This window comes from Rhinichthys klamathensis, unplaced genomic scaffold (genome assembly GCF_029890125.1).
Source record: "Rhinichthys klamathensis goyatoka isolate OS25496 unplaced genomic scaffold, OSU_Roscu_1.1 h1tg001290l_1, whole genome shotgun sequence".
Lineage (NCBI taxonomy): Eukaryota > Metazoa > Chordata > Actinopteri > Cypriniformes > Leuciscidae > Rhinichthys > Rhinichthys klamathensis.
In genome coordinates this window covers 48,444-73,250 of record NW_026607417.1, presented here as the reverse complement: position 1 = coordinate 73,250, position 24,807 = coordinate 48,444, and the positions used below count along the sequence as shown (strand labels likewise).

At 47.6% G+C, this 24,807-nt stretch overlaps 1 protein-coding gene across 4 annotated transcripts; it reads left to right on the top strand.

The window, feature by feature from the left end:
- Positions 1-328: 328 nt before the first annotated feature.
- Positions 329-24,361, top strand: LOC130079710 (liprin-alpha-1-like). 4 transcript variants are annotated; one of them, XR_008806485.1, is made up of 14 exons: positions 345-442; positions 989-1,000; positions 2,008-2,089; positions 7,457-7,657; positions 8,387-8,449; positions 8,563-8,589; positions 9,239-9,414; positions 12,869-12,966; positions 13,045-13,220; positions 14,184-14,252; positions 14,319-14,478; positions 17,832-17,896; positions 23,645-24,283; positions 24,317-24,361. XR_008806485.1 is itself a non-coding variant. In XM_056245069.1 (13 exons), exons 1-12 carry the CDS (start codon positions 387-389, stop codon positions 17,885-17,887), a joined length of 1,176 nt encoding a protein of 391 aa, XP_056101044.1. In that variant the 5' UTR covers positions 345-386; the 3' UTR covers positions 17,888-17,896; positions 23,645-24,310. The 4 variants fall into 4 exon arrangements, 3 of the variants coding, with proteins under 3 accessions (XP_056101045.1, XP_056101044.1, XP_056101047.1); XM_056245069.1 differs by lacking the exon at positions 24,317-24,361 and having other exon boundaries at positions 23,645-24,310; XM_056245070.1 differs by lacking the exons at positions 989-1,000; positions 24,317-24,361 and having other exon boundaries at positions 329-442; positions 23,645-24,310.
- The last annotated feature ends 446 nt before the right edge of the window (positions 24,362-24,807 follow it).

The window sequence follows — 24,807 nt, the reverse complement described above, 5'->3', positions numbered from 1 at the left end:
TGTAATGTAGGCTACAAAATCTGCTTCAAAACCCCAGCGCTGTCGTCATCGTGTAAACCCGCCCCAACGCTTCTGATTGGTGCGGCGGTTTCGACGGATTGGAAATGGGCTTGAATGAGCAGACTAACTTTCAGAGCAAATCTAAACTTGCCGGAAGTTGTCTGGGTTTTCCCAGGCTAGGTCTAATAGCTTCTGTGATCGAATCACGGAAACACAGAGTCAGTCAGAAATCACATCACGCTCACTCATCAACACTGGAGCCTTCTGGGTCGTGAGAAAACACACCAAGACTCATGTGAATGTGACGAGTTCTGTGTGTGTGTGTGTGTGTGTGTGTGTGTGGATCAGCCGCAGGAACGCCTGAAGGGAGCGGGTCACCGGATGCCATGACACTCGGCAAACTGGGCGGCCCTGCAGAGAAGAGCAGAAAACTGCAGAAGAAGTGAGTGACACGTCAATAGCATTCATATATAATATCCATATTCAATAGTTTTGAAGGGAAACTGCTTAAAAAACATAGAGAAGTGAGTGCAGAAACTGATGCTTTAGTGTGTGCTTCCTCATCTTCACTCGACACACTGCCCTGCCATCGTGTCCACGCTCCGCCACACCGCTTCAGGTCGCTCGCCAGTACCTGGGAAGTGTTCAGGCCCCGATATACTCAGTGCTTTTTCGGTAGCAATCGAACGGATAACAAATATAACAAACTAAACACATCAGGGAGAAAACAGCGGTTCAGAAGCGTCTGATCATGGTGATGATGAGCTGAGATTCAGATCTCCAGTCTTTACATTACACATGTTTGTAATCATCGGTGTGTTGTGTGATTATGCTGACGTATATCGGGGTCTCTGGTTTAAGGCATCGCAGCCGTTCCAGTGTTGCTGTCATTATGATTCATGTCTCATTACCCATCAGTCTTGCAGTGGCTCATTCTGGTTGTTTTCCCTCCTCTCTCCTCACACACTCTTTCATGTGTCACTCATAGCCCAAACTCAGGGTAAGTGTCCGTCTCGTGTGTGTGTGTGTGTGTGTGTGTGTGTGTGTGTGTGGAGCATGAAAACCACCTGCACGTCTCATGCTTGCTGTGATGCTCTTCAGCTCTACTAACCTCCTGACCTTCACAACATTACACATGGTTTGAGTTGAGGTGATAACCACATGGTGAAGGTTTCATAACTGTATTGGTTAATTCCTAGATTTATGCATTGATTTATTTAGTGATTTAGAATATCTTTCTTTATAAAGCAGGATTTAATACAACAGCGATTGCCTGATGTGCTCTACAGAGACTAAATCTCTATTATGCAGGGGTGAATTTGAAGAAAGTGTCTCACAAAAAAAATAGTGTGCATGAAAGGGAGGTTGCGCTGCTCTCTTCTCCTCCATTGTGCCGTATATCGAGAGAAACGCTTCTGGAATAAGAACACATGTGGGCGGGGCTTGATTGTGTAGTGGGGAATTGATTGGATACAATATACAATACAATACAATTTTATTTGTAAAGCACATTTAAAACAACTGAGGTTCGCCAAAGTGCTGAACACTGACATCATTTCAGACAAATTATAAACACATGACAAGAGCACAAGACACAGTTAAACAAGTGACAAGACAAAACAGAACATAAAGCAGAAAATGAACTCTCAGGCTGGTTTAAAAGCCAATGAATAAAAGTGAGTTTTAAGTCGTGATTTAAAAGTGTCAAGGCTGGGTGCTTTAAATAAATAAATAAAGTAGTTATTAAAGTTAGTTAAATTAGTGTATTAACCTTTGATATCATAATTGTTGAGTTGGTTGAATCCCTGGTTGTTCTGGCGATGTTTTGATGATTTGTTGGTGGAAGTTCTTTCTAAAAACTCTTTTTCCTCACATCTGTACATGAGCTGTTCTCTGGCCGTACGAATGCTTCATATTACTGCATATCATCATTCTTGCATATGTTTGGCCCATAACACGAGCTCTTTGCTCATACATGCGTGTTCATAATGTTTTCTGTGTTCCCAGACACGAGTTGCTGGAGGAAGCGTGTCGGCAGGGTCTTCCCTTCGCTCAGTGGGACGGTCCCACCGTCGTGGTGTGGCTCGAGGTACCACACACTCTCCTGTCACACACACTCACCTGTCACACACTCCTCACCTGTCCACACACTGACCTGTCACACACTCCTCACCTGTCACACACTCACCTGTCACACACTCACCTGTCACACACTCCTCACCTGTCCACACACTCACCTGTCACACACTGTCCACACACTCACCTGTCACACACTCACCTGTCCACACACTCACCTGTCCACACACTCACCTGTCACACACTCACCTGTCACACACTCCTCACCTGTCACACACTCACCTGTCACACACTCACCTGTCACACACTCCTCACCTGTCACACACTGTCCACACACTCACCTGTCACACACTCACCTGTCCACACACTCACCTGTCACACACTCACCTGTCACACACTCCTCACCTGTCCACACACTCACCTGTCACACACTCACCTGTCCACACACTCACCTGTCACACACTCACCTGTCACACACTCCTCACCTGTCCACACACTCACCTGTCACACACTCACCTGTCACACACTACTCACCTGTCACACACTCCTCACCTGTCACACACTCCTCACCTGTCCACACACTCACCTGTCACACACTCACCTGTCACACACTCACCTGTCACACACTCACCTGTCACACACACTCACCTGTCACACACTCACCTGTCACACACTCACCTGTCACACACTCACCTGTCACACACTCCTCACCTGTCACACACTCCTCACCTGTCCACACACTCACCTGTCACACACTCACCTGTCACACACTCACCTGTCACACACTCACCTGTCACACACTCCTCACCTGTCACACACTCACCTGTCACACACTCCTCACCTGTCACACACTCCTCACCTGTCACACACACTCCTCACCTGTCCACACACTCACCTGTCCATACACTCACCTGTCCACACACTCCTCACCTGTCCACACACTCACCTGTCCACACACTCCTCACCTGTCACACACTGCTCACCTGTCACACACTCCTCACCTGTCACACACTCCTTACCTGTCACACACTCCTCACCTGTCACACACTCCTCACCTGTCACACACTCACCTGTCACACACTCCTCACCTGTCACACACTCCTCACCTGTCACACACTCCTCACCTGTCACACACTCCTCACCTGTCACACACTCCTCACCTGTCACACACTCTCCTGTCCACACACTCCTCACCTGTCCACACACTCCTCACCTGTCCACACACTCCTCACCTGTCACACACTCACCTGTCCACACACTCACCTGTCACACACTCACCTGTCACACACTCCTCACCTGTCCACACACTCCTCACCTGTCCACACACTCACCTGTCCACACACTCACCTGTCACACACTCCTCACCTGTCCACACACTCACCTGTCCACACACTCCTCACCTGTCACACACTCACCTGTCCACACACTCACCTTTCACACACTCCTCACCTGTCACACACTCACCTGTCCACACACTCACCTGTCACACACTCCTCACCTGTCACACACTCACCTGTCCACACACTCCTCACCTGTCACACACTCACCTGTCACACACTCCTCACCTGTCACACACTCCTCACCTGTCCACACACTCACCGGTCCACACACTCACCTGTCACACACTCCTCACCTGTCACACACTCCTCACCTGTCACACACTCCTCACCTGTCACACACTCCTCACCTGTCACACACTCCTCACCTGTCACACACTCCTCACCTGTCCACACACTCACCTGTCCACACACTCACCTGTCCACACACTCACCTGTCACACACTCCTCACCTGTCCACACACTCACCTGTCCACACACTCCTCACCTGTCACACACTCCTCACCTGTCCCACACTCCTCACCTGTCACATACTCACCTGTCCACACACTCCTCACCTGTCACACACTCACCTGTCCACACACTCCTCACCTGTCACACACTCACCTGTCCACAGACTCCTCACCTGTCACACACTCACCTGTCCACACACTCCTCACCTGTCACACACTCACCTGTCCACAGACTCCTCACCTGTCACACACTCACCTGTCCACACACTCACCTGTCACACACTCCTCACCTGTCACACACTCACCTGTCCACACACTCCTCACCTGTCACACACTCACCTGTCACAGACTCCTCACCTGTCACACACTCACCTGTCCACACACTCACCTGTCACACACTCACCTGTCACAGACTCCTCACCTGTCCACACACTGCTCACCTGTCACACACTCACCTGTCACACACTCCTCACCTGTCACACACTGCTCACCTGTCACACACTCCTCTCCTCACCTGTCACACACTCCTCACCTGTCACACACTCCTCACCTGTCCACACACTCACCTGTCCACACACTCACCTGTCCACACACTCACCTGTCACACACTCCTCACCTGTCCACACACTCACCTGTCCACACACTCCTCACCTGTCACACACTCCTCACCTGTCACACACTCCTCACCTGTCCACACACTCCTCTGTCACACACTCCTCACCTGTCCACACTCCTCACCTGTCCACACACTCCTCACCTGTCCACACACTCCTCACCTGTCACACACTCCTTACCTGTCACACACTCCTCGCCTGTTCCTCACCTGTCACACACTCCTCACCTGTCCACACACTCACCTGTCCACACACTCCTCACCTGTCACACACTCCTCACCTGTCACACACTCCTCACCTGTTCCTCACCTGTCACACACTCCTCACCTGTCCACACACTCACCTGTCACACACTCACCTGTCACACACTCACCTGTCACACACTCACCTGTCACACACTCCTCACCTGTCCACACACTCACCTGTCACACACTCACCTGTCACACACTCACCTGTCACACACTCCTCACCTGTCACACACTCCTCACCTGTCACACACTCCTCACCTGTCCACACACTCACCTGTCACACACTCACCTGTCACACACTCACCTGTCACACACTCACCTGTCACACACTCCTCACCTGTCACACACTCACCTGTCACACACTCCTCACCTGTCACACACTCCTCACCTGTCACACACTCACCTGTCACACAAACTCCTCACCTGTCACACACACTCCTCACCTGTCCACACACTCACCTGTCCATACACTCACCTGTCCACACACTCCTCACCTGTCCACACACTCACCTGTCCACACACTCCTCACCTGTCACACACTGCTCACCTGTCACACACTCCTCACCTGTCACACACTCCTTACCTGTCACACACTCCTCACCTGTCACACACTCCTCACCTGTCACACACTCACCTGTCACACACTCCTCACCTGTCACACACTCCTCACCTGTCACACACTCCTCACCTGTCACACACTCCTCACCTGTCACACACTCCTCACCTGTCACACACTCCTCACCTGTCACACACTCCTCACCTGTCACACACTCTCCTGTCCACACACTCCTCACCTGTCCACACACTCCTCACCTGTCCACACACTCCTCACCTGTCACACACTCACCTGTCCACACACTCACCTGTCACACACTCACCTGTCACACACTCCTCACCTGTCCACACACTCCTCACCTGTCCACACACTCACCTGTCCACACACTCACCTGTCACACACTCCTCACCTGTCCACACACTCACCTGTCCACACACTCCTCACCTGTCACACACTCACCTGTCCACACACTCACCTTTCACACACTCCTCACCTGTCACACACTCACCTGTCCACACACTCACCTGTCACACACTCCTCACCTGTCACACACTCACCTGTCCACACACTCCTCACCTGTCACACACTCACCTGTCACACACTCCTCACCTGTCACACACTCCTCACCTGTCCACACACTCACCGGTCCACACACTCACCTGTCACACACTCCTCACCTGTCACACACTCCTCACCTGTCACACACTCCTCACCTGTCACACACTCCTCACCTGTCACACACTCCTCACCTGTCCACACACTCACCTGTCCACACACTCACCTGTCCACACACTCACCTGTCACACACTCCTCACCTGTCCACACACTCACCTGTCCACACACTCCTCACCTGTCACACACTCCTCACCTGTCCCACACTCCTCACCTGTCACATACTCACCTGTCCACACACTCCTCACCTGTCACACACTCACCTGTCCACAGACTCCTCACCTGTCACACACTCACCTGTCCACACACTCCTCACCTGTCACACACTCACCTGTCCACAGACTCCTCACCTGTCACACACTCACCTGTCCACACACTCACCTGTCACACACTCCTCACCTGTCACACACTCACCTGTCCACACACTCCTCACCTGTCACACACTCACCTGTCACAGACTCCTCACCTGTCACACACTCACCTGTCCACACACTCACCTGTCACACACTCACCTGTCACAGACTCCTCACCTGTCCACACACTGCTCACCTGTCACACACTCACCTGTCACACACTGCTCACCTGTCACACACTCCTCTCCTCACCTGTCACACACTCCTCACCTGTCACACACTCCTCACCTGTCCACACACTCACCTGTCCACACACTCACCTGTCCACACACTCACCTGTCACACACTCCTCACCTGTCCACACACTCACCTGTCCACACACTCCTCACCTGTCACACACTCCTCACCTGTCACACACTCCTCACCTGTCCACACACTCCTCTGTCACACACTCCTCACCTGTCCACACTCCTCACCTGTCCACACACTCCTCACCTGTCCACACACTCCTCACCTGTCACACACTCCTTACCTGTCACACACTCCTCGCCTGTTCCTCACCTGTCACACACTCCTCACCTGTCCACACACTCACCTGTCCACACACTCCTCACCTGTCACACACTCCTCACCTGTCACACACTCCTCACCTGTTCCTCACCTGTCACACACTCCTCACCTGTCCACACACACTCACCTGTCCAGTCACACTCACCTAACCCTAACCCAAAAATGAAATTAGCCCATGATTTACTCACCCTAAGCCATCCTAGGTGTAAATGACATTCTTCTTTCAGACGAATACAATCAGAGTTATAATAAAAGATGTCCTGGCTCTTCCCAGCTTTATAATGGCAGTGAACGGCTGTTTCTGTTTTGAAGTCCATAAAAGTGCATCTATCCATGATAATGATTTTATGATAACTCTGATTGTATTCGTCTGAAAGAAGAATCTCATTTACACCTAGGATGGCTTAGGGTGAGTAAATCATGGGCTAATTTTCATTTTTGGGTGAACTATCCCTTTAATTTAGTCCAGCCCTCTGACACAAAGGCTAGTGCGTGATGTGCACGGGATGAGTGTGATCGTGAGGAAAGCAGCGTGTCCCGATGATGGAGTGTGTGTGTGTGTGTGTGTTGTTTCTCAGCTGTGGGTCGGGATGCCTGCATGGTATGTGGCCGCCTGTCGTGCCAACGTGAAGAGCGGAGCCATCATGTCTGCCCTGTCCGACACCGAGATCCAGCGCGAGATCGGCATCAGCAACCCTCTCCACCGCCTCAAACTGCGGCTCGCGATCCAGGAGATCATGTCGCTCACGAGCCCGTCGGCGCCTCCGACCTCCAGAACGGTAGGACACAGCCTGGCCTATACATCTGCTCAAACACTGAGATCTGACACACTCACACACACCTCAGGCTTACAGGTGCATGTGCTGCTATTCCTCCGCTGCCAGACGCCAACACACGACCCATGACCCGTCTCACAGCAGCCTCACGCTGTCAGCAACTGCAGTAGAGTCATGTGGAGCCGCGCGGTTAATCAACATCAAGCAGAAATCACCATATGGGATTGTCAAATCTCAAAGGCTACAATAAACTCCTTCCCTGACAGTGTTTCCTAAAAAAGTTGCCAGTCAGCATTTTTGATCATATTCACAATTTTTATGTCTCCCAGAATATTTTGCTGTATGAATATGTGAAGAGTCAATATATGAAAAGAACAGAGTCTCTGCTTTCAAACAAACAAACAAACATTTTATTCTAGCGTCATGCATTCTTTTTGATCAACACTGTAATGTGTGTAAGTCTCGTCGAAAAACATTCTGATCAAAAATCATGTTTTGTCCGGATGGGATTCAGAGCGATGATCAGAACACAGAGCAGATCGAGTTCAGCTTTACGACAGCGCACACACACACACACACACACACACACTGCTCTCTCTCTCTCTTGCATGCCTCACACATTAACACCTGATGGGATGTTTGAGCGCTTCCACTAGTGTTCCTGCTGCTCACTAACACACTCTTGCTCTTCCACTCCTGTCTTCACTTGTTTCCCTCCCTCACTCACTGTAGTCTTCTGGGAATGTCTGGCTCACACACGAGGAGATGGAGAGTTTGGCCGCCACACCGCTCACGGTCAGTCAGCTGATGTGTGTGTGTGTGTGTGTGATGTTTTACTGTATTTGCTCTTCTGCTACTGATCGCCTCCCCTCGCTCCACATGCTAACCTGCTAACACGCTAACCCCAGGAGGACGAGGAGGGCGGCTGGGCGCAGGTTTGAACCTCTTCCACACACACACCTCTGCCTTTCTTCTGATGGCTTAGTCTTATTGCACAACACATGCAGGTCTCATGATCCGTCAGGGACACGTTCATGTCATATTTCACTTCAGAAAATCAAGCTCAGAGTGTGCCGTGACCGAACGGATCCTCTGAGTGTGTGGAGGATTGTGACGTGGACGTGCTCTCGACGGTTCGCTGAGATTCACTGCATCTTCATGTTAAAGCAGCGTCTGCTGGTCTTGCTCTACGAAACAGCATCTGATGATGGTTAATGTTCGTAAAGTCATGAGATTATGATCAATCGACTGCTTCTGTATGAGCTCAGTGCTGAAGTTCTTAATTTGTATCGCTATATTACGGCTTTATTTCTATCGCACTTTATACAGTACATATCGTTTAAAAGCAGCTTTACAAGAACATAACACAATCCATAATGCAAACTTGATCAAATATGAGACCAATTCACATTCAGCTGTAAAGCAGCTTTAAAAACAGTCATTATTCAGATCAACTTCGTTTTCTTCTCATCTGATAGTGTCAAATCAGTAATATGACTGAATATTAAGTGTTTTCGGCACGTAGCGTCAGGTTTAGCTCACTGTGCTCTCGATTGGACTGAATGTGTGTGTGTGTGCGCTCAGACTCTGGCCTACGGTGACATGAACCACGAGTGGATCGGGAACGACTGGCTGCCGAGCCTGGGTTTGCCTCAGTACCGCAGCTACTTCATGGAGTCGCTGGTGGACGCGCGGATGCTGGATCACCTGACCAAGAAAGACCTCCGCGGCCAGCTCAAGATGGTGGACAGCTTCCACAGGTCAGTCGAGCGCGCTCATGCATCTTACACACGCTCCAGTCCGGGCTGTAATACGCCATGAGCCGAACCAGCCAGATGACCTTTAATTCACTTGGCGTCTTTAATGAGGGCATTAACTACTCGTGGCACCTGACTATTACACTACTGCTAACCTGACTATTACACTAGTGCTAACCTGACTATTACACTACTGCTAACCTGACTATTACACTACTGCTAACCTGACTATTACACTACTGCTAACCTGACTATTACACTACTGCTAACCTGACTATTACACTACTGCTAACCTGACTATTACACTACTGATAACCTGACTATTACACTACTGCTAACCTGACTATTACACTAGTGCTAACCTGACTATTACACTACTGCTAACCTGACTATTACACTACTGATAACCTGACTATTACACTACTGCTAACCTGACTATTACACTACTGATAACCTGACTATTACACTAGTGCTAACCTGACTATTACACTACTGATAACCTGACTATTACACTACTGCTAACCTGACTATTACACTACTGATAACCTGACTATTACACTACTGCTAACCTGACTATTACACTACTGATAACCTGACTATTACACTAGTGCTAACCTGACTATTACACTACTGATAACCTGACTATTACACTACTGCTAACCTGACTATTACACTACTGATAACCTGACTATTACACTAGTGCTAACCTGACTATTACACTACTGCTAACCTGACTATTACACTACTGCTAACCTGACTATTACACTAGTGCTAACCTGACTATTACACTACTGATAACCTGACTATTACACTACTGATAACCTGACTATTACACTACTGCTAACCTGACTATTACACTACTGCTAACCTGACTATTACACTACTGCGAACCTGACTATTACACTACTGCTAACCTGACTATTACACTACTGCTAACCTGACTATTACACTACTGCTAACCTGACTATTACACTAGTGCTAACCTGACTATTACACTACTGCTAACCTGACTATTACACTACTGCTAACCTGACTATTACACTAGTGCTAACCTGACTATTACACTAGTGCTAACCTGACTATTACACTACTGCTAACCTGACTATTACACTACTGCTAACCTGACTATTACACTACTGCGAACCTGACTATTACACTACTGCTAACCTGACTATTACACTAGTGCTAACCTGACTATTACACTACTGCTAACCTGACTATTACACTACTGATAACCTGACTATTACACTACTGCTAACCTGACTATTACACTACTGCTAACCTGACTATTACACTAGTGCTAACCTGACTATTACACTACTGCTAACCTGACTATTACACTACTGCTAACCTGACTATTACACTAGTGCTAACCTGACTATTACACTACTGATAACCTGACTATTACACTACTGCTAACCTGACTATTACACTACTGCTAACCTGACTATTACACTACTGCTAACCTGACTGCTAACCTGACTATTACACTACTGCTAACCTGACTATTACACTACTGATAACCTGACTATTACACTACTGCTAACCTGACTATTACACTACTGCTAACCTGACTGCTAACCTGACTATTACACTACTGCTAACCTGACTATTACACTACTGATAACCTGACTATTACACTACTGATAACCTGACTATTACACTACTGATAACCTGACTATTACACTACTGCTAACCTGACTGCTAACCTGACTATTACACTACTGCTAACCTGACTATTACACTACTGCTAACCTGACTATTACACTACTGCTAACCTGACTGCTAACCTGACTATTACACTACTGCTAACCTGACTATTACACTACTGCTAACCTGACTGCTAACCTGACTATTACACTACTGCTAACCTGACTATTACACTACTGCTAACCTGACTATTACACTACTGATAACCTGACTATTACACTACTGATAACCTGACTATTACACTACTGCTAACCTGACTATTACACTAGTGCTAACCTGACTATTACACTACTGATAACCTGACTATTACACTACTGATAACCTGACTATTACACTACTGCTAACCTGACTATTACACTAGTGCTAACCTGACTATTACACTACTGATAACCTGACTATTACACTACTGCTAACCTGACTGCTAACCTGACTATTACACTACTGCTAACCTGACTATTACACTACTGCTAACCTGACTATTACACTACTGATAACCTGACTATTACACTACTGATAACCTGACTATTACACTACTGCTAACCTGACTATTACACTAGTGCTAACCTGACTATTACACTACTGATAACCTGACTATTACACTACTGATAACCTGACTATTACACTACTGCTAACCTGACTGTTACACTACTGCTAACCTGACTATTACACTACTGCTAACCTGACTGCTAACCTGACTATTACACTACTGCTAACCTGACTATTACACTACTGCTAACCTGACTATTACACTACTGCTAACCTGACTATTACACTACTGCTAACCTGACTGTTACACTACTGATAACCTGACTATTACACTACTGCTAACCTGACTATTACACTACTGCTAACCTGACTATTACACTACTGCTAACCTGACTATTACACTACTGATAACCTGACTATTACACTACTGATAACCTGACTATTACACGCTAACCTGACTGCTAACCTGACTATTACACTACTGATAACCTGACTATTACACTACTGCTAACCTGACTATTACACTACTGCTAACCTGACTATTACACTACTGATAACCTGACTATTACACTACTGATAACCTGACTATTACACGCTAACCTGACTGCTAACCTGACTATTACACTACTGATAACCTGACTATTACACTACTGCTAACCTGACTATTACACTACTGATAACCTGACTATTACACTACTGATAACCTGACTATTACACTACTGCTAACCTGACTATTACACTACTGCTAACCTGACTGCTAACCTGACTATTACACTACTGATAACCTGACTATTACACTACTGCTAACCTGACTATTACACTACTGATAACCTGACTATTACACTACTGCTAACCTGACTGCTAACCTGACTATTACACTACTGCTAACCTGACTGCTAACCTGACTATTACACTACTGCTAACCTGACTATTACACTACTGATAACACAACTAGGAGAAATGAAGTTCATTTCCAGGGGTTTACCAGTATTACCAGTGCTGCTTTACGAAGAGTGTCTTAACGGTAAAAAGAACTGAAGCTGTTTCATGTGTGAATGCACACACACACAAACACTCACACAAATACAAACAAACACACACACACACACACATGCATCCATACATCCATCCATACATACACACATACATACACACATACATGCATACATAAATTGAATGGCATTTGCCTGCTGAACCCTGCCGGTGTATTGCGGGCTGATTCCTCCTCACGGTGTGTTTGTGGCGCTCTCTCTCTCTGTAGGAACAGTTTTCAGAGCGGTGTGATGTGTTTGAGACGCCTGAACTATGACCGGAAAGACCTTGAGCGAAGGCGTGAGGAGTCACAGGTGGAAGTCAAAGGTGAGCGCTTCGTGGTTTCTCCTTTATTTTCACTTCTGTGTGGTCGTGTTGTGTCCTTTAACGTGTGTGTGTGCTCAGATGTGCTGGTGTGGTCGAACGAGCGCGTGGTCAGCTGGGTTCAGGCCATCGGGTTGAAGGATTACGCCAACAATCTTCTGGAGAGCGGTGTTCATGGAGCGCTCATCGCCCTGGACGAGTCCTTCGACCACAACGCCCTGGCTTTGCTTCTGCAGATCCCGACGCAGTGCACACAGGTCAGAGGTCACACACAGGTCAGAGGTCACACACAGGTCAGAGGTCACACACAGTTCAGATGTCACACAGAGGTCAGACACAGGTCAGAGGTCACACACACAGGTCAGAGGTCACACAGTTCAGATGTCACACAGAGGTCAGACACAGGTCAAAGGTCACACACGTCACAGAGGTCAGACAGGTCAGAGGTCAGACACAGGTCAGAGGTCACACACACACACAGGTCAGACACAGGTCAGAGGTCACACACAGGTCAGAGGTCAGACACAGGTCAGAGGTCACACACACAGGTCATAGGTCACACACAGGTCACAGAGGTCAGACAGGTCATAGGTCACACACAGGTCATAGGTCAGACACGCACCGTTCCTTCTGCGTTTGGAGTCGGACACGATAAACTGCAGTTCACTTAATAGATAGTCTTCTACTAATGCTTAAACAAATCAGACACAGGTCAGATGTCACACACAGGTCAGAGGTCACACACACAGGTCAGAGGTCACACACACAGGTCAGAGGTCACACACAGTTCAGATGTCACACAGAGGTCAGACACAGGTCAGAGGTCACACACACAGGTCAGAGGTCAGACACAGTGTGTTCCTTCTGCGTTTGGAGTCGGACACGATAAACTGCAGTTCACTTAATAGATAGTCTTCTACTAATGCTTAAACAAATCAAGTGCAAAATGTGAATATGTATATATAGCACATGATACAAACATTGTAGTATTTGGCAAATTTTTTGTTTTATTGCATTTCTAATCAGATTTCAGAATTCTTTTTCCATACTTGGTCCAATCCCATCAGATTTCACTTGAACAGCAGTGTTTGAATCAGTCAGATTCCAGATCATTGAACTCATCCGTTTCGCTCTACTTTGACGGTTCTGTGCAAATAGAAATATAATCTTTGACTGGTTGCGTTGGATATATTGTCGGCTGACTGTGCCGTGTCCCGCAGGCGCGAGCGCTACTGGAGCACGAGTACGGTCACCTGATCGGCGCCGGCACCGAGCGCAGACTGGACGAGGTGAGTCCGGTTCCTCAGTCTAACCCTATCAGATCTGAGCGCTTCATCACAGCTGTTCCTCCGCAGGACGACGACAAGAACTTCCGGCGCGCGCCGTCCTGGAGGAAGAAGTTCCGGCCCAAAGACGTGCGCGGGATGAGCGTGAGCGCCTCGGACACGCTGCCGGCTAGCTTCCGGGTGAGCGCCGGCGACGCCGCTCTGATGGCCAGGAAGCCGCAGCTGGACGGTACGTGAGCGAGCGGCTCCGCCTGTGAGCGCGTCACACGTGTGCAGTGTTGGGGAACTCATTACAAGTAACCCGAGTTACGTAATCAGATTACTTTTTCAAGTAACTAGTAAATGCATTACTTTAAAATTTACAACAAAATATCTAAGTTACTTTTCCACATGTATTGACTGACAGCTCTCCTGTCCCCATGTTGAGGGAATAAGGTGAGGTGCTGTATTCGCTGTGTTAACATGATGGTTATTGTAGTTAAATGTGAACATGCATTTACTCATCTCACTTGCACAATTTTTTTAAATAAAAACAGTAAAATGCAATCAGAATTTTACGCAAAACTTTTATACTTAACTATATTAAATTACACAAATATATTTCGTTTTTAATCTCACTTTATTAACGAATGTCTCTGCTGCTGACTTTCAATTATCTAATTCAACCATACTAAGCAAAAATAACTTTAGATTAGATTTATAAATAAGCGTGCTGAACTTCCTTCTCCTGTATCCTATTGTTCTTTAATCCAGAATTCCTGAAAGGTTTGTTTGAGTGGCGCCCTCTACTGTACTCTACCTCTACTGTACTCTGCCTCTACTGTACTCTACCTCTACTTTACTCTACCTCTACTGTACTCTACCTCTACTGTACTCTACTGTACTCTACCTCTACTGTACTCTACCTCTACTGTACTCTACCTCTACTGTACTCTATCTCTACTGTACTCTACCTCTACTGTACTCTATCTCTACTGTACTCTACCTCTACTGTACTCTACCTCTACTATACTCTACTGTACTCTACCTCTACTGTACTCTACCTCTACTGTGCTCTATCTCTACTGTACTCTACCTCTACTGTACTCTATCTCTACTGTGCTCTACCTCTACTGTACTCTACTGTACTCTACCTCTACTGTACTCTACCTCTACTGTGCTCTATCTCTACTGTACTCTACCTCTACTGTACTCTACCTCTACTGTACTCTACCTCTACTGTATTCTTACTCTACCTCTACTGTACTCTACCTCTACTGTACTCTACCTCTACTGTACTCTACCTCTACTGTACTCTACCTCTACTGTACTCTACCTCTACTGTACTCTACCTCTATTGTACTCTATCTCTACTGTACTCTATCTCTACTGTACTCTACCTCTACTGTACTCTACCTCTACTGTACTCTACCTCTACTGTACTCTACCTCCACTGTACAGGAGTAAATATGCATTTCCTTCAGCCTGAGAATTATTAACTTCACTTCTGGTGTGAAAGGGCCTTAACATTTGCCCAAAAACTTTTTTATTGTTGTTAAAAAACAAGCATCTCTACTGTACTCTACCTCTACTGTACTCTGCCTCTACTGTACTCTACCTCTTCTGTACTCTGCCTCTACTGTTCTCTACCTATACTGTACTCTACCTCTACTGTACTCTGCCTCTACTGTTCTCTACCTCTACTGTACTCTGCCTCTACTGTTCTCTACCTATACTGTACTCCACCTCTACTGTACTCCACTGTACTCTACCTCTACTGTACTCTACCTCTGCTGTGCTCTGCCTATACTGTGCTCTACCTCTACTGTACTCCACTGTACTCTACCTCTACTGTACTCTACCTCTACTGTACTCTACCTCTACTGTACTCTACTGTACTCTACCTCTACTGTACTCTATCTCTACTGTACTCTACCTCTACTGTACTCTACCTCTACTGTACTCTACTGTACTCTACCTCTACTGTGCTCTACCTCTACTGTACTCTGCCTTTACTGTACTCTACTGTACTCTACCTCTACTGTACTCTGCCTTTACTGTACTCTACTGTGCTCTGCCTCTACTGTACTCTACCTCTGCTGTACTCTACCTCTACTGTACTCTACCTCTACTGTACTCTATCTCTACTGTACTCTACCTCTACTGTACTCTATCTCTACTGTACTCTATCTCTACTGTACTCTACCTCTACTGTACTCTGCTTCTACTGTACTCTGCCTCTACTGTACTCTGCCTTTACTGTACTCTACCTCTACTGTGCTCTACCTCTACTGTACTCTACCTCTACTGTACTCTACCTCTACTGTGCTCTATCTCTACTGTACTCTACCTCTACTGTACTCTATCTCTACTGTACTCTGCTTCTACTGTACTCTGCCTCTACTGTACTCTATCTCTGCTGTACTCTACCTCTACTGTACTCTACCTCTACTGTACTCTACCTCTACTGTACTCTACTGTACTCTACCTCTACTGTACTCTAACTCTACTGTACTCTATCTCTGCTGTACTCTACCTCTACTGTACTCTACCTCTACTGTACTCTATCTCTACTCTACTCTACTTCTACTGTACTCTGCCTTTACTGTACTCTACCTCTACTGTACTCTATCTCTACTGTACTCTGCCTCTACTGTACTCTGCCTCTACTGTGCTCTGCCTCTACTCTGCTCTACTGTACTCTACCTCTACTGTACTCTATCTCTACTGTACTCTACCTCTACTGTACACTACCTCTACTGTACTCTACCTCTACTGTACTCTGCCTTTACTGTACTCTATCTCTACTGTACTCTATCTCTACTGTACTCTACCTCTACTGTACCTTGCCTTTACTGTACTCTACTGTACTCTGCCTCTACTGTACTCTGTCTATACTGTACTCTGTCTATACTGTGCTCTACCTCTACTGTACTCTATCTCTACTGTGCTCTACTGTACTCTACTATACTCTACCTCTACTGTACTCTACCTCTACTGTGCTCTATCTCTACTGTACTCTACCTTTACTGTACTCTACTGTACTCTGCCTCTACTGTACTCTGTCTATACTGTACTCTGTCTATACTGTGCTCTACCTCTACTGTACTCCACTGTACTCTACCTCTACTGTACTCTATCTCTACTGTACTCTACTATACTCTACCTCTACTGTACTCTACCTCTACTGTACTCTATCTCTACTGTGCTCTATCTCTACTGTACTCTACCTTTACTGTACTCTACCTCTACTGTACAGGAGTAAATATGCATTTCCTTCAGCCTGAGAATTATTAACTTCACTTCTGGTGTGAAAGGGCCTTAACATTTGCCCAAAAATTTTTTTTTATTGTTTTTTAAAAAACAAGCAAGCCCAGGTGAGGAAAAGTAATGCAAAAGTAATGTAACAGATTACTATTACTAAAAGTAATGCAAAAGTAATGTAACAGATTACTTTTCAAAAAAAGTAACTAAGTAACGCAATATTGTAATAAGTATCTTTCCCCAACACTGAACGTGTGTGTGTAGCTAATCTCAGCGCTTGTGTGCGTTTAACATGCTGGCGTGTGTGTGTGTGACTAATGCGTGTGTGTGGCGCTACAGGTGTGAGTGGAGTTCAGCGTCTGGACTCGGCCGCAGTCAGAACATACTCCTGCTGATCTGACCAGGTGAGCCTTCATTACTCTCAGGATCTGAGCATGAGGACCATGTACTCACGGCCCAGATCTTTCATTAGTGAGCGTCCCACGCAGCAACACTGCTGAGAGCGCCTTTAGATGACCTTCCACACCAGTAAGACCTCCGCTCATCTTCGGAACACGATACTTTGAATGAAGTGAAATCGAAGAGGTTTCTGAACCAGCCATAGGAGCAACGTCACTGAACTTCCACGGGCCAGAAAGGCAGTACGACCTCGTTGGAGCCGTCCATAAGCCGGCGCTCTGGAACCCGGAGCCGCTGCCCGGTTTAGCGAGCAGCGGTTAGTCTTTACTAACTTTCTGGGTCTTGAAAGAGTTACGCTGTGGCCTATGTGTGCTTCAGAAACCTCTCGGATTTCATCCCTAGTAACTAGAACTCTTTTTATTATTATTTAAAGTCTGCATACGTTAGCTCTCATTGGTCTCGTTGGTGCTCATTTGAATAAAGTTGCCATCACTAATGAATGTTGTTGCTTTTGTGGCCCGGAAATGCTGCTTTGTGAATGGGCCGAACTCTGTTCAGCATCAGCACACACTCTTTACACACTCTACACTCACTCCAGCTGCATTCGCTTTCTGCACCGCACACAATAACATGATTTACTAGAGGATCTGACAACATGTTAATTACTGCAATCTATTTAATATTTAATTAATTTGAATATTTGATTTTTTAAATTTTTAATCATTTTGAATCGGTTTGAGTGAATGATTCAATAACTCTCATTAAGACTTCACTTGTTTTATTACTGGATGAATCAAGTGTTTTTGAATAATTGATTCAATGACAAAAACATGTTCCCATTCAGTCGGTAAACTCGGTAAACGTATGAATGTGGGAATCGCGCTCTAGCGCATCTGCTGAAGACACCTTTATTCACACCTGAAAGGCACATTCCTTTTGCTCTTGGTTAGAACACCATCACGCCACATTTTCTCAAGAAGAAAAGCCCATGGTGGTGATTCTTGTAGAAACTAAGGCGTTAGCTTTTAGCACAAGTTCAGCTTTGCTAAGTTTTTCTCAAACAAAAATGTTCAAACATGCCACATTCACAAGAAACCCACGATGGTTACTCTTGCTGAAGGAAAAGGCATAAAACAGAAGTTTTTAGCTTGAGTTTAGCACAACTAACAAATGGCTAATAAAGTTTTTCATGAGAAATATCTAAACATGAGTTATGTTTATTAGGATATAACGTAACTCCCGCCGGTGTGTTTGGAATCTCTCCAACCCCGTTGCAGCTCTATCGCTGCAGACTCGAGCGGCGTGTAGCGCGTGCTCGGCGGGGCTGTGGCCAAACATGCTCTGCTCCTGTCTTCGGGTACTAATCCAGATGCCGCAATCGCACTTGTCAAAGGTTTAATAGACACAGGATAATCGCTGACATTTAGGAATAAGATTGTGTGTTTGAATCCAGACCGCGATCTTTTACCGATTATTGGCGCAGCTCTAATACTATTACTAGAGATGTGCACGAATACTCTGAAGTGACACCAATGATCGATAATGTAAATAATGATCAGCCATGATTATATGTGACCTGACTTTGATTAATTCAGAATGCAGTAAGAACTCTACAAAAATAGGGCCCTTGTTTTTTATTTGAATTATAAAACTGTATTCAACACATATGAGAGCACCTCGACGAGAGCCGGCCAGATAACCCCACTGAACCCCCCTGAAGCCCACTGAAGCCCACTGAACACCACTGAAGCCCATTGAACCCCCCTGAACACCATTGAACCCCCCTGAACACCACTGAAGCCCACTGAACACCACTGAAGCCCACTGAACACCACTGAACGCCCACTGAACACCACTGAAGCCCACTGAACACCAATGAACCCCACTGAACACCAATGAACACCACTGAACGCCCCCTGAACCCCACTGAACACCAATGAACACCACTGAACGCCCCCTGAACACCCCTGAACACCACTGAACCCCACTGAACACCACTGAAGCCCACTGAACGCCCACTGAACACCAATGAACCCCACTGAACCCCAATGAACACCAATGAACACCACTGAACGCCCCCTGAAGCCCACTGAACCGCACTGAAGCCCACTGAACACCACCAAAGCCCATCGAACACCACGAACACCACCGAACCCCACTGATCACCACTGAACCCCACCGAAGCCCACTAACCCCCCTGAAGCCCACTAAACCCCACTGAACACAACTGAAGCCCACTGAACCCCACTGAACACCACTGAACCCCACTGAACACCACTGAAGCCCACTGTACACCACTGAAGCCCACTGAACCCCACTGAAGGCCACTGAACCCCACTGAACACCACTGAAGCCCACTGAACCCCACTGAACACCACTGAACCCCACTGAACACAACTGAACACCACTGAAGCCCACTGAACCCCACTGAACCCCACTGAACCCCACTGAAGCCCACCGAACACCACTGAACACCACTGAAGCCCACTGAACACCACTGAAGCCCACTGAACCGCACTGAAGCCCACTGAACACCACTGAACCCCACCGAACACCACTGAAGCCCACTGAAGCCCACTAACCCCCCTGAAGCCCACTGAACCCCACTGAACACAACTGAAGCCCACTGAACACCACTGAAGCCCACTGAACACCACTGAACCCCACTGAAGCCCACTGAACACCACCGAAGCCCACCGAACACCACTGAAGCCCACTGAAGCCCACTAACCCCCCTGAAGCCCACTGAACCCCACTGAACACAACTGAAGCCCACTGAACACCACTGAAGCCCACTGAACACCACTGAACCCCACTGAAGCCCACCGAACACCACGAACACCACTGAACCCCACTGAAGCCCACTAACCCCCCTGAACCCAGCTGAACCCCACTGAATACCACCAAAGCCCACCGAACACCACCGAACCCCACTGAACACCACTGAAGCCCACTGAAGCCCACTAACCCCCCTGAAGCCCACTGAACCCCACTGAACACCACGAACACCACTGAACCCCACTGAAGCCCACTAACCCCCCTGAACCCCGCTGAACCCCACTGAATACCACCAAAGCCCACCGAACACCACCGAACCCCACTGAACACCACTGAAGCCCACTGAAGCCCACTGAAGCCCACTAACCCCCCTGAAGCCCACTGAACCCCACTGAACACCACTGAAGCCCACTGAACACCACCGAACCCCACTGAACACCACTGAAGCCCACTAACCCCCCTGAAGCCCACTGAACCCCACTGAACACCACTGAAGCCCACTGAACACCACTGAAGCCCACTGAACACCACTGAAGCCCACTGAACACAACTGAAGCCCACTGAACACCACTGAAGCCCACCGAACACCACGAACACCACTGAACCCCACTGAAGCCCACTAACCCCCCTGAACACCGCTGAAGCCCACTGAACACCACCAAAGCCCACCGAACACCACCGAACCCCACTGAACACCACTGAAGCCCACTAACCCCCCTGAAGCCCACTGAACACAACTGAAGCCCACTGAACACAACTGAAGCCCACTGAACACCACTGAAGCCCACTGAACACCACTGAACCCCACTGAAGCCCACCGAACCCCACTGAACCCCACTGAAGCCCACTAACCCCCCTGAACCCCACTGAAGCCTACTGAACACCACCGAACCCCACTGAAGCCCACCGAACACCACCGAACCCCCCTGAAGCCCACCGAAGCCCACTGAACACCCCTGAACCCCACTGAAAACAACTGAACACCACTGAAGCCCACTGAACCCCACTAAACCCCACTGAAGCCCACTGAACCCCCCTGAAGCCCACTGAACACAACTGAAGCCCACTGAACACAACTGAAGCCCACTGAACACCACTGAAGCCCACTAAACCCCACTAAACCCCACTGAACACCACTGAAGCCCACCGAACCCCACTGAACACCACTGAAGCCCACTAACCCCCCTGAACCCCACTGAAGCCCACTGAAGCCCCCTGAAGCCCCACTGAACCCCACTGAACCCCCCTGAACCCCACTGAAGCCCACTGAACCCCACTGAAGCCCCCTGAACCCCACTGAACACCACTGAACACCACTGAAGACCACTGAACACCACTGAAGCCCACTGAACACCACTGCACCCCACTGAACACCACTGAACACCACTGAACGCCCACTGAAGCCCCCTGAACCCCACTGAAGCCCACTGAACACCACTGAACGCCCACTGAAGCCCACTGTAGCCCACAGAACACCACTGAAGCCCACAGAACACCACTGAAGCCCACAGAACACCACTGAACACCACTGAAGCCCACTGAACACCACTGAAGCCCACTGAACACCACTGAAGCCCACTGAACACCACTGAAGCCCACTGAACGCCCACTGAAGCCCACTAAACCCCACTGAACACCACTGAAGCCCACTGAACCCCACTGAACACCATTAAACACCACTGAACACCACTGAAGCCTACTGAACACCACTGAAGCCCACTGAACCCCACTGAACCCCACTGAACACCACTGAACCCCACTGAAGCCCACTGAACACCACTGAACCCCACTGAAGCCCCCTGAACACCACTGAAGCCCACTGAACACCACTGAACACCACTGAACACCACTGAAGCCCACTGAACACCACTGAAGCCCACTGAAGCCCACTGAACCCCACTGAACCCCACTGAAGCCCACTGAACACCACTGAACCCCACTGAACACCACTGAACACCACTGAAGCCCCTTGAACACCACTGAACACCACTGAAGCCCACTGAACACCACTAAACCCCACTGAACACCACTGAAGCCCACTGAACACCACTGAAGCCCCCTGAACACCAACTGAAGCCCCCTGAACACCACTGAACACCACTGAACACCACTGAAGCCCACTGAACACCACTGAAGCCCCCTGAACACCACTGAAGCCCACTGAACACCCCTGAACCCCACTGAACACCACTGAACACCACTGAACCTCACTGAACACCAATGAACCCCACTGAACACCACTGAAGCCCACTGAACACCACTGAAGCCCACTGAACACCACTGAAGCCCACTGAACACCACTGAACGCCCACTGAACACCACTGAACCCCACTGAACACCACTGAACACCACTGAACCCCACCGAAGCCCACTGAACCCCACTGCAGCCCACTGAACCCCACTGAACCCCACTGAACCCCACTGAACACCACTGAACCCCACTGCAGCCCACTGAACCCCACTGAACCCCACTGAAGCCCACTGAAGCCCACTGAACACCACGAACACCACTGAACACCACTGAAGCCCACTGAACACCCCTGAACCCCACTGAACACCACTGAAGCCCACTGAACACCACTGAACCCCACTGAACCCCACTGAACACCACTGAACCCCACTGAAGCCGGTTTCCTTACACACAGCTCTGGAAAGGATTAAGAGACCACTGCAAAATTATCAGTTTCTCTGGTTTTACTATTTAGAGATGTGTTTGAGTAAAATTAACAAAATGGTTTATTCTATAAACTGCTGACAACATTTCTTCCAAATTCCACATAAAAATATTGTCATTTAGAGCATTTATTTGCAGAAAATGACAACTGGTCAAAATAACACAAAAGATGCAGTGTTGTCAGACCTCGAATAATGGAAAGAAAATAAGTTCATATTCATTTTTAAAAAACACAATATTGTTCTTAATCACAGCTTTGATGATGATGATGATGATGATGATGATGTCGTTGCTCCCGCAGGTGACGCAGCTGAAGAGCACGATCCCCGTCAGGCTGGAGTTCCACATCATTCCTTTGGGTTTTTCCCGGTTCCAGACCCATAATCCCAGAGTCCTGCGGGTTTATACTTCTATTTATTCCTCCAGTCTCTCTAACTCAGTGTTTCATATCAACTTCTGCTTGATTTTATCTCGTCACCTTTTAATTCACGCGTCCTAATCCAGTTCAACTCTTCTAGATGTAATTTATATATCACGAGTCCAGAGTATGTACATTTATGTTTGTAGGCATAATCTCATTTTTATCATTCTATATGAGTATTTTTATCGTATCGGCTACTCATTGATTTTGTTTTTAATCTTCCAGCTAAAAGTACTTTGTGTGTTTGATCTAAACTCTTAATCTTCTTTTGTCTCCCTGTTGATTCTGAGAAAGTGACCCGCGTCAATGGCATTGTGTGAATATCGGGGTCGGTTCGTGTTTTATATCCTGTGATACCAAAATCAGACCCGTGGATAAGCCATACTTTGTAATAATTATGAGGGCTATTTTGAAAACATCTTTCTACAGATGAGATATTGATGCCGGGATTCTCTAGCATCTTTTTGGCTGAAAGTCACTGTTTATCCATTCCCTTTGTGCTGCATTACGTGTGTGTGTGTGTGTGTGTGTGTAAGAGTGAGTGAGTGTAAGTGTGTGTATGCGTGCATTTGAGTGAGTGAGTGAAAGTGTGTATGTGTGCATTTACGTGAGTGAGTGTAAGTGTGTGTATGCGTGCATTTACGTGAGTGTAAGAGTGAATGAGAGTGAGTATGGGTGCATTTACGAGTGTGTGTGTGTGTGTGTGTGTGCGTGTGCGTGTGTGTGCGTGCGCGCACATGTACGATTGAGTGTGTGTGTTTCTCAGACGGACCAATCCTCCAGTGGCCTCTCTCTCTTTTTCTCTCTCTTTCTCTCTTCTCTCTCTTTCTCTCTCCTCTCTCTCTCTCTCTCTCTCTCTCTCTCTCTCTCTCTCTCTCTCTCTCTCTCTCTCTCTCTCTCTCTCTCTCTCTTCTCTCTCTCTCTCTCTCTCTCTGCTCTAACCCTGTGATTCTCACCACTGTAATCAAGCCTTACATTTGTAGCCACTCCTCCTGTTTTCAACGACCCTTTTTGATATCGTGTGCATCCGCCTTTATGTAGGA

Excerpts from the sequence above, each read along its gene's own strand:
- LOC130079710 (XM_056245069.1), top strand. The coding sequence starts at position 387 with ATGACACTCGGCAAACTGGGCGGCCCTGCAGAGAAGAGCAGAAAACTG. Across the intron at positions 7,658-8,386 it reads CGCCTCCGACCTCCAGAACG|TCTTCTGGGAATGTCTGGCT; the intron begins GTAGGACACAGC and ends CACTCACTGTAG. Across the intron at positions 14,253-14,318 it reads CCGAGCGCAGACTGGACGAG|GACGACGACAAGAACTTCCG; the intron begins GTGAGTCCGGTT and ends GTTCCTCCGCAG.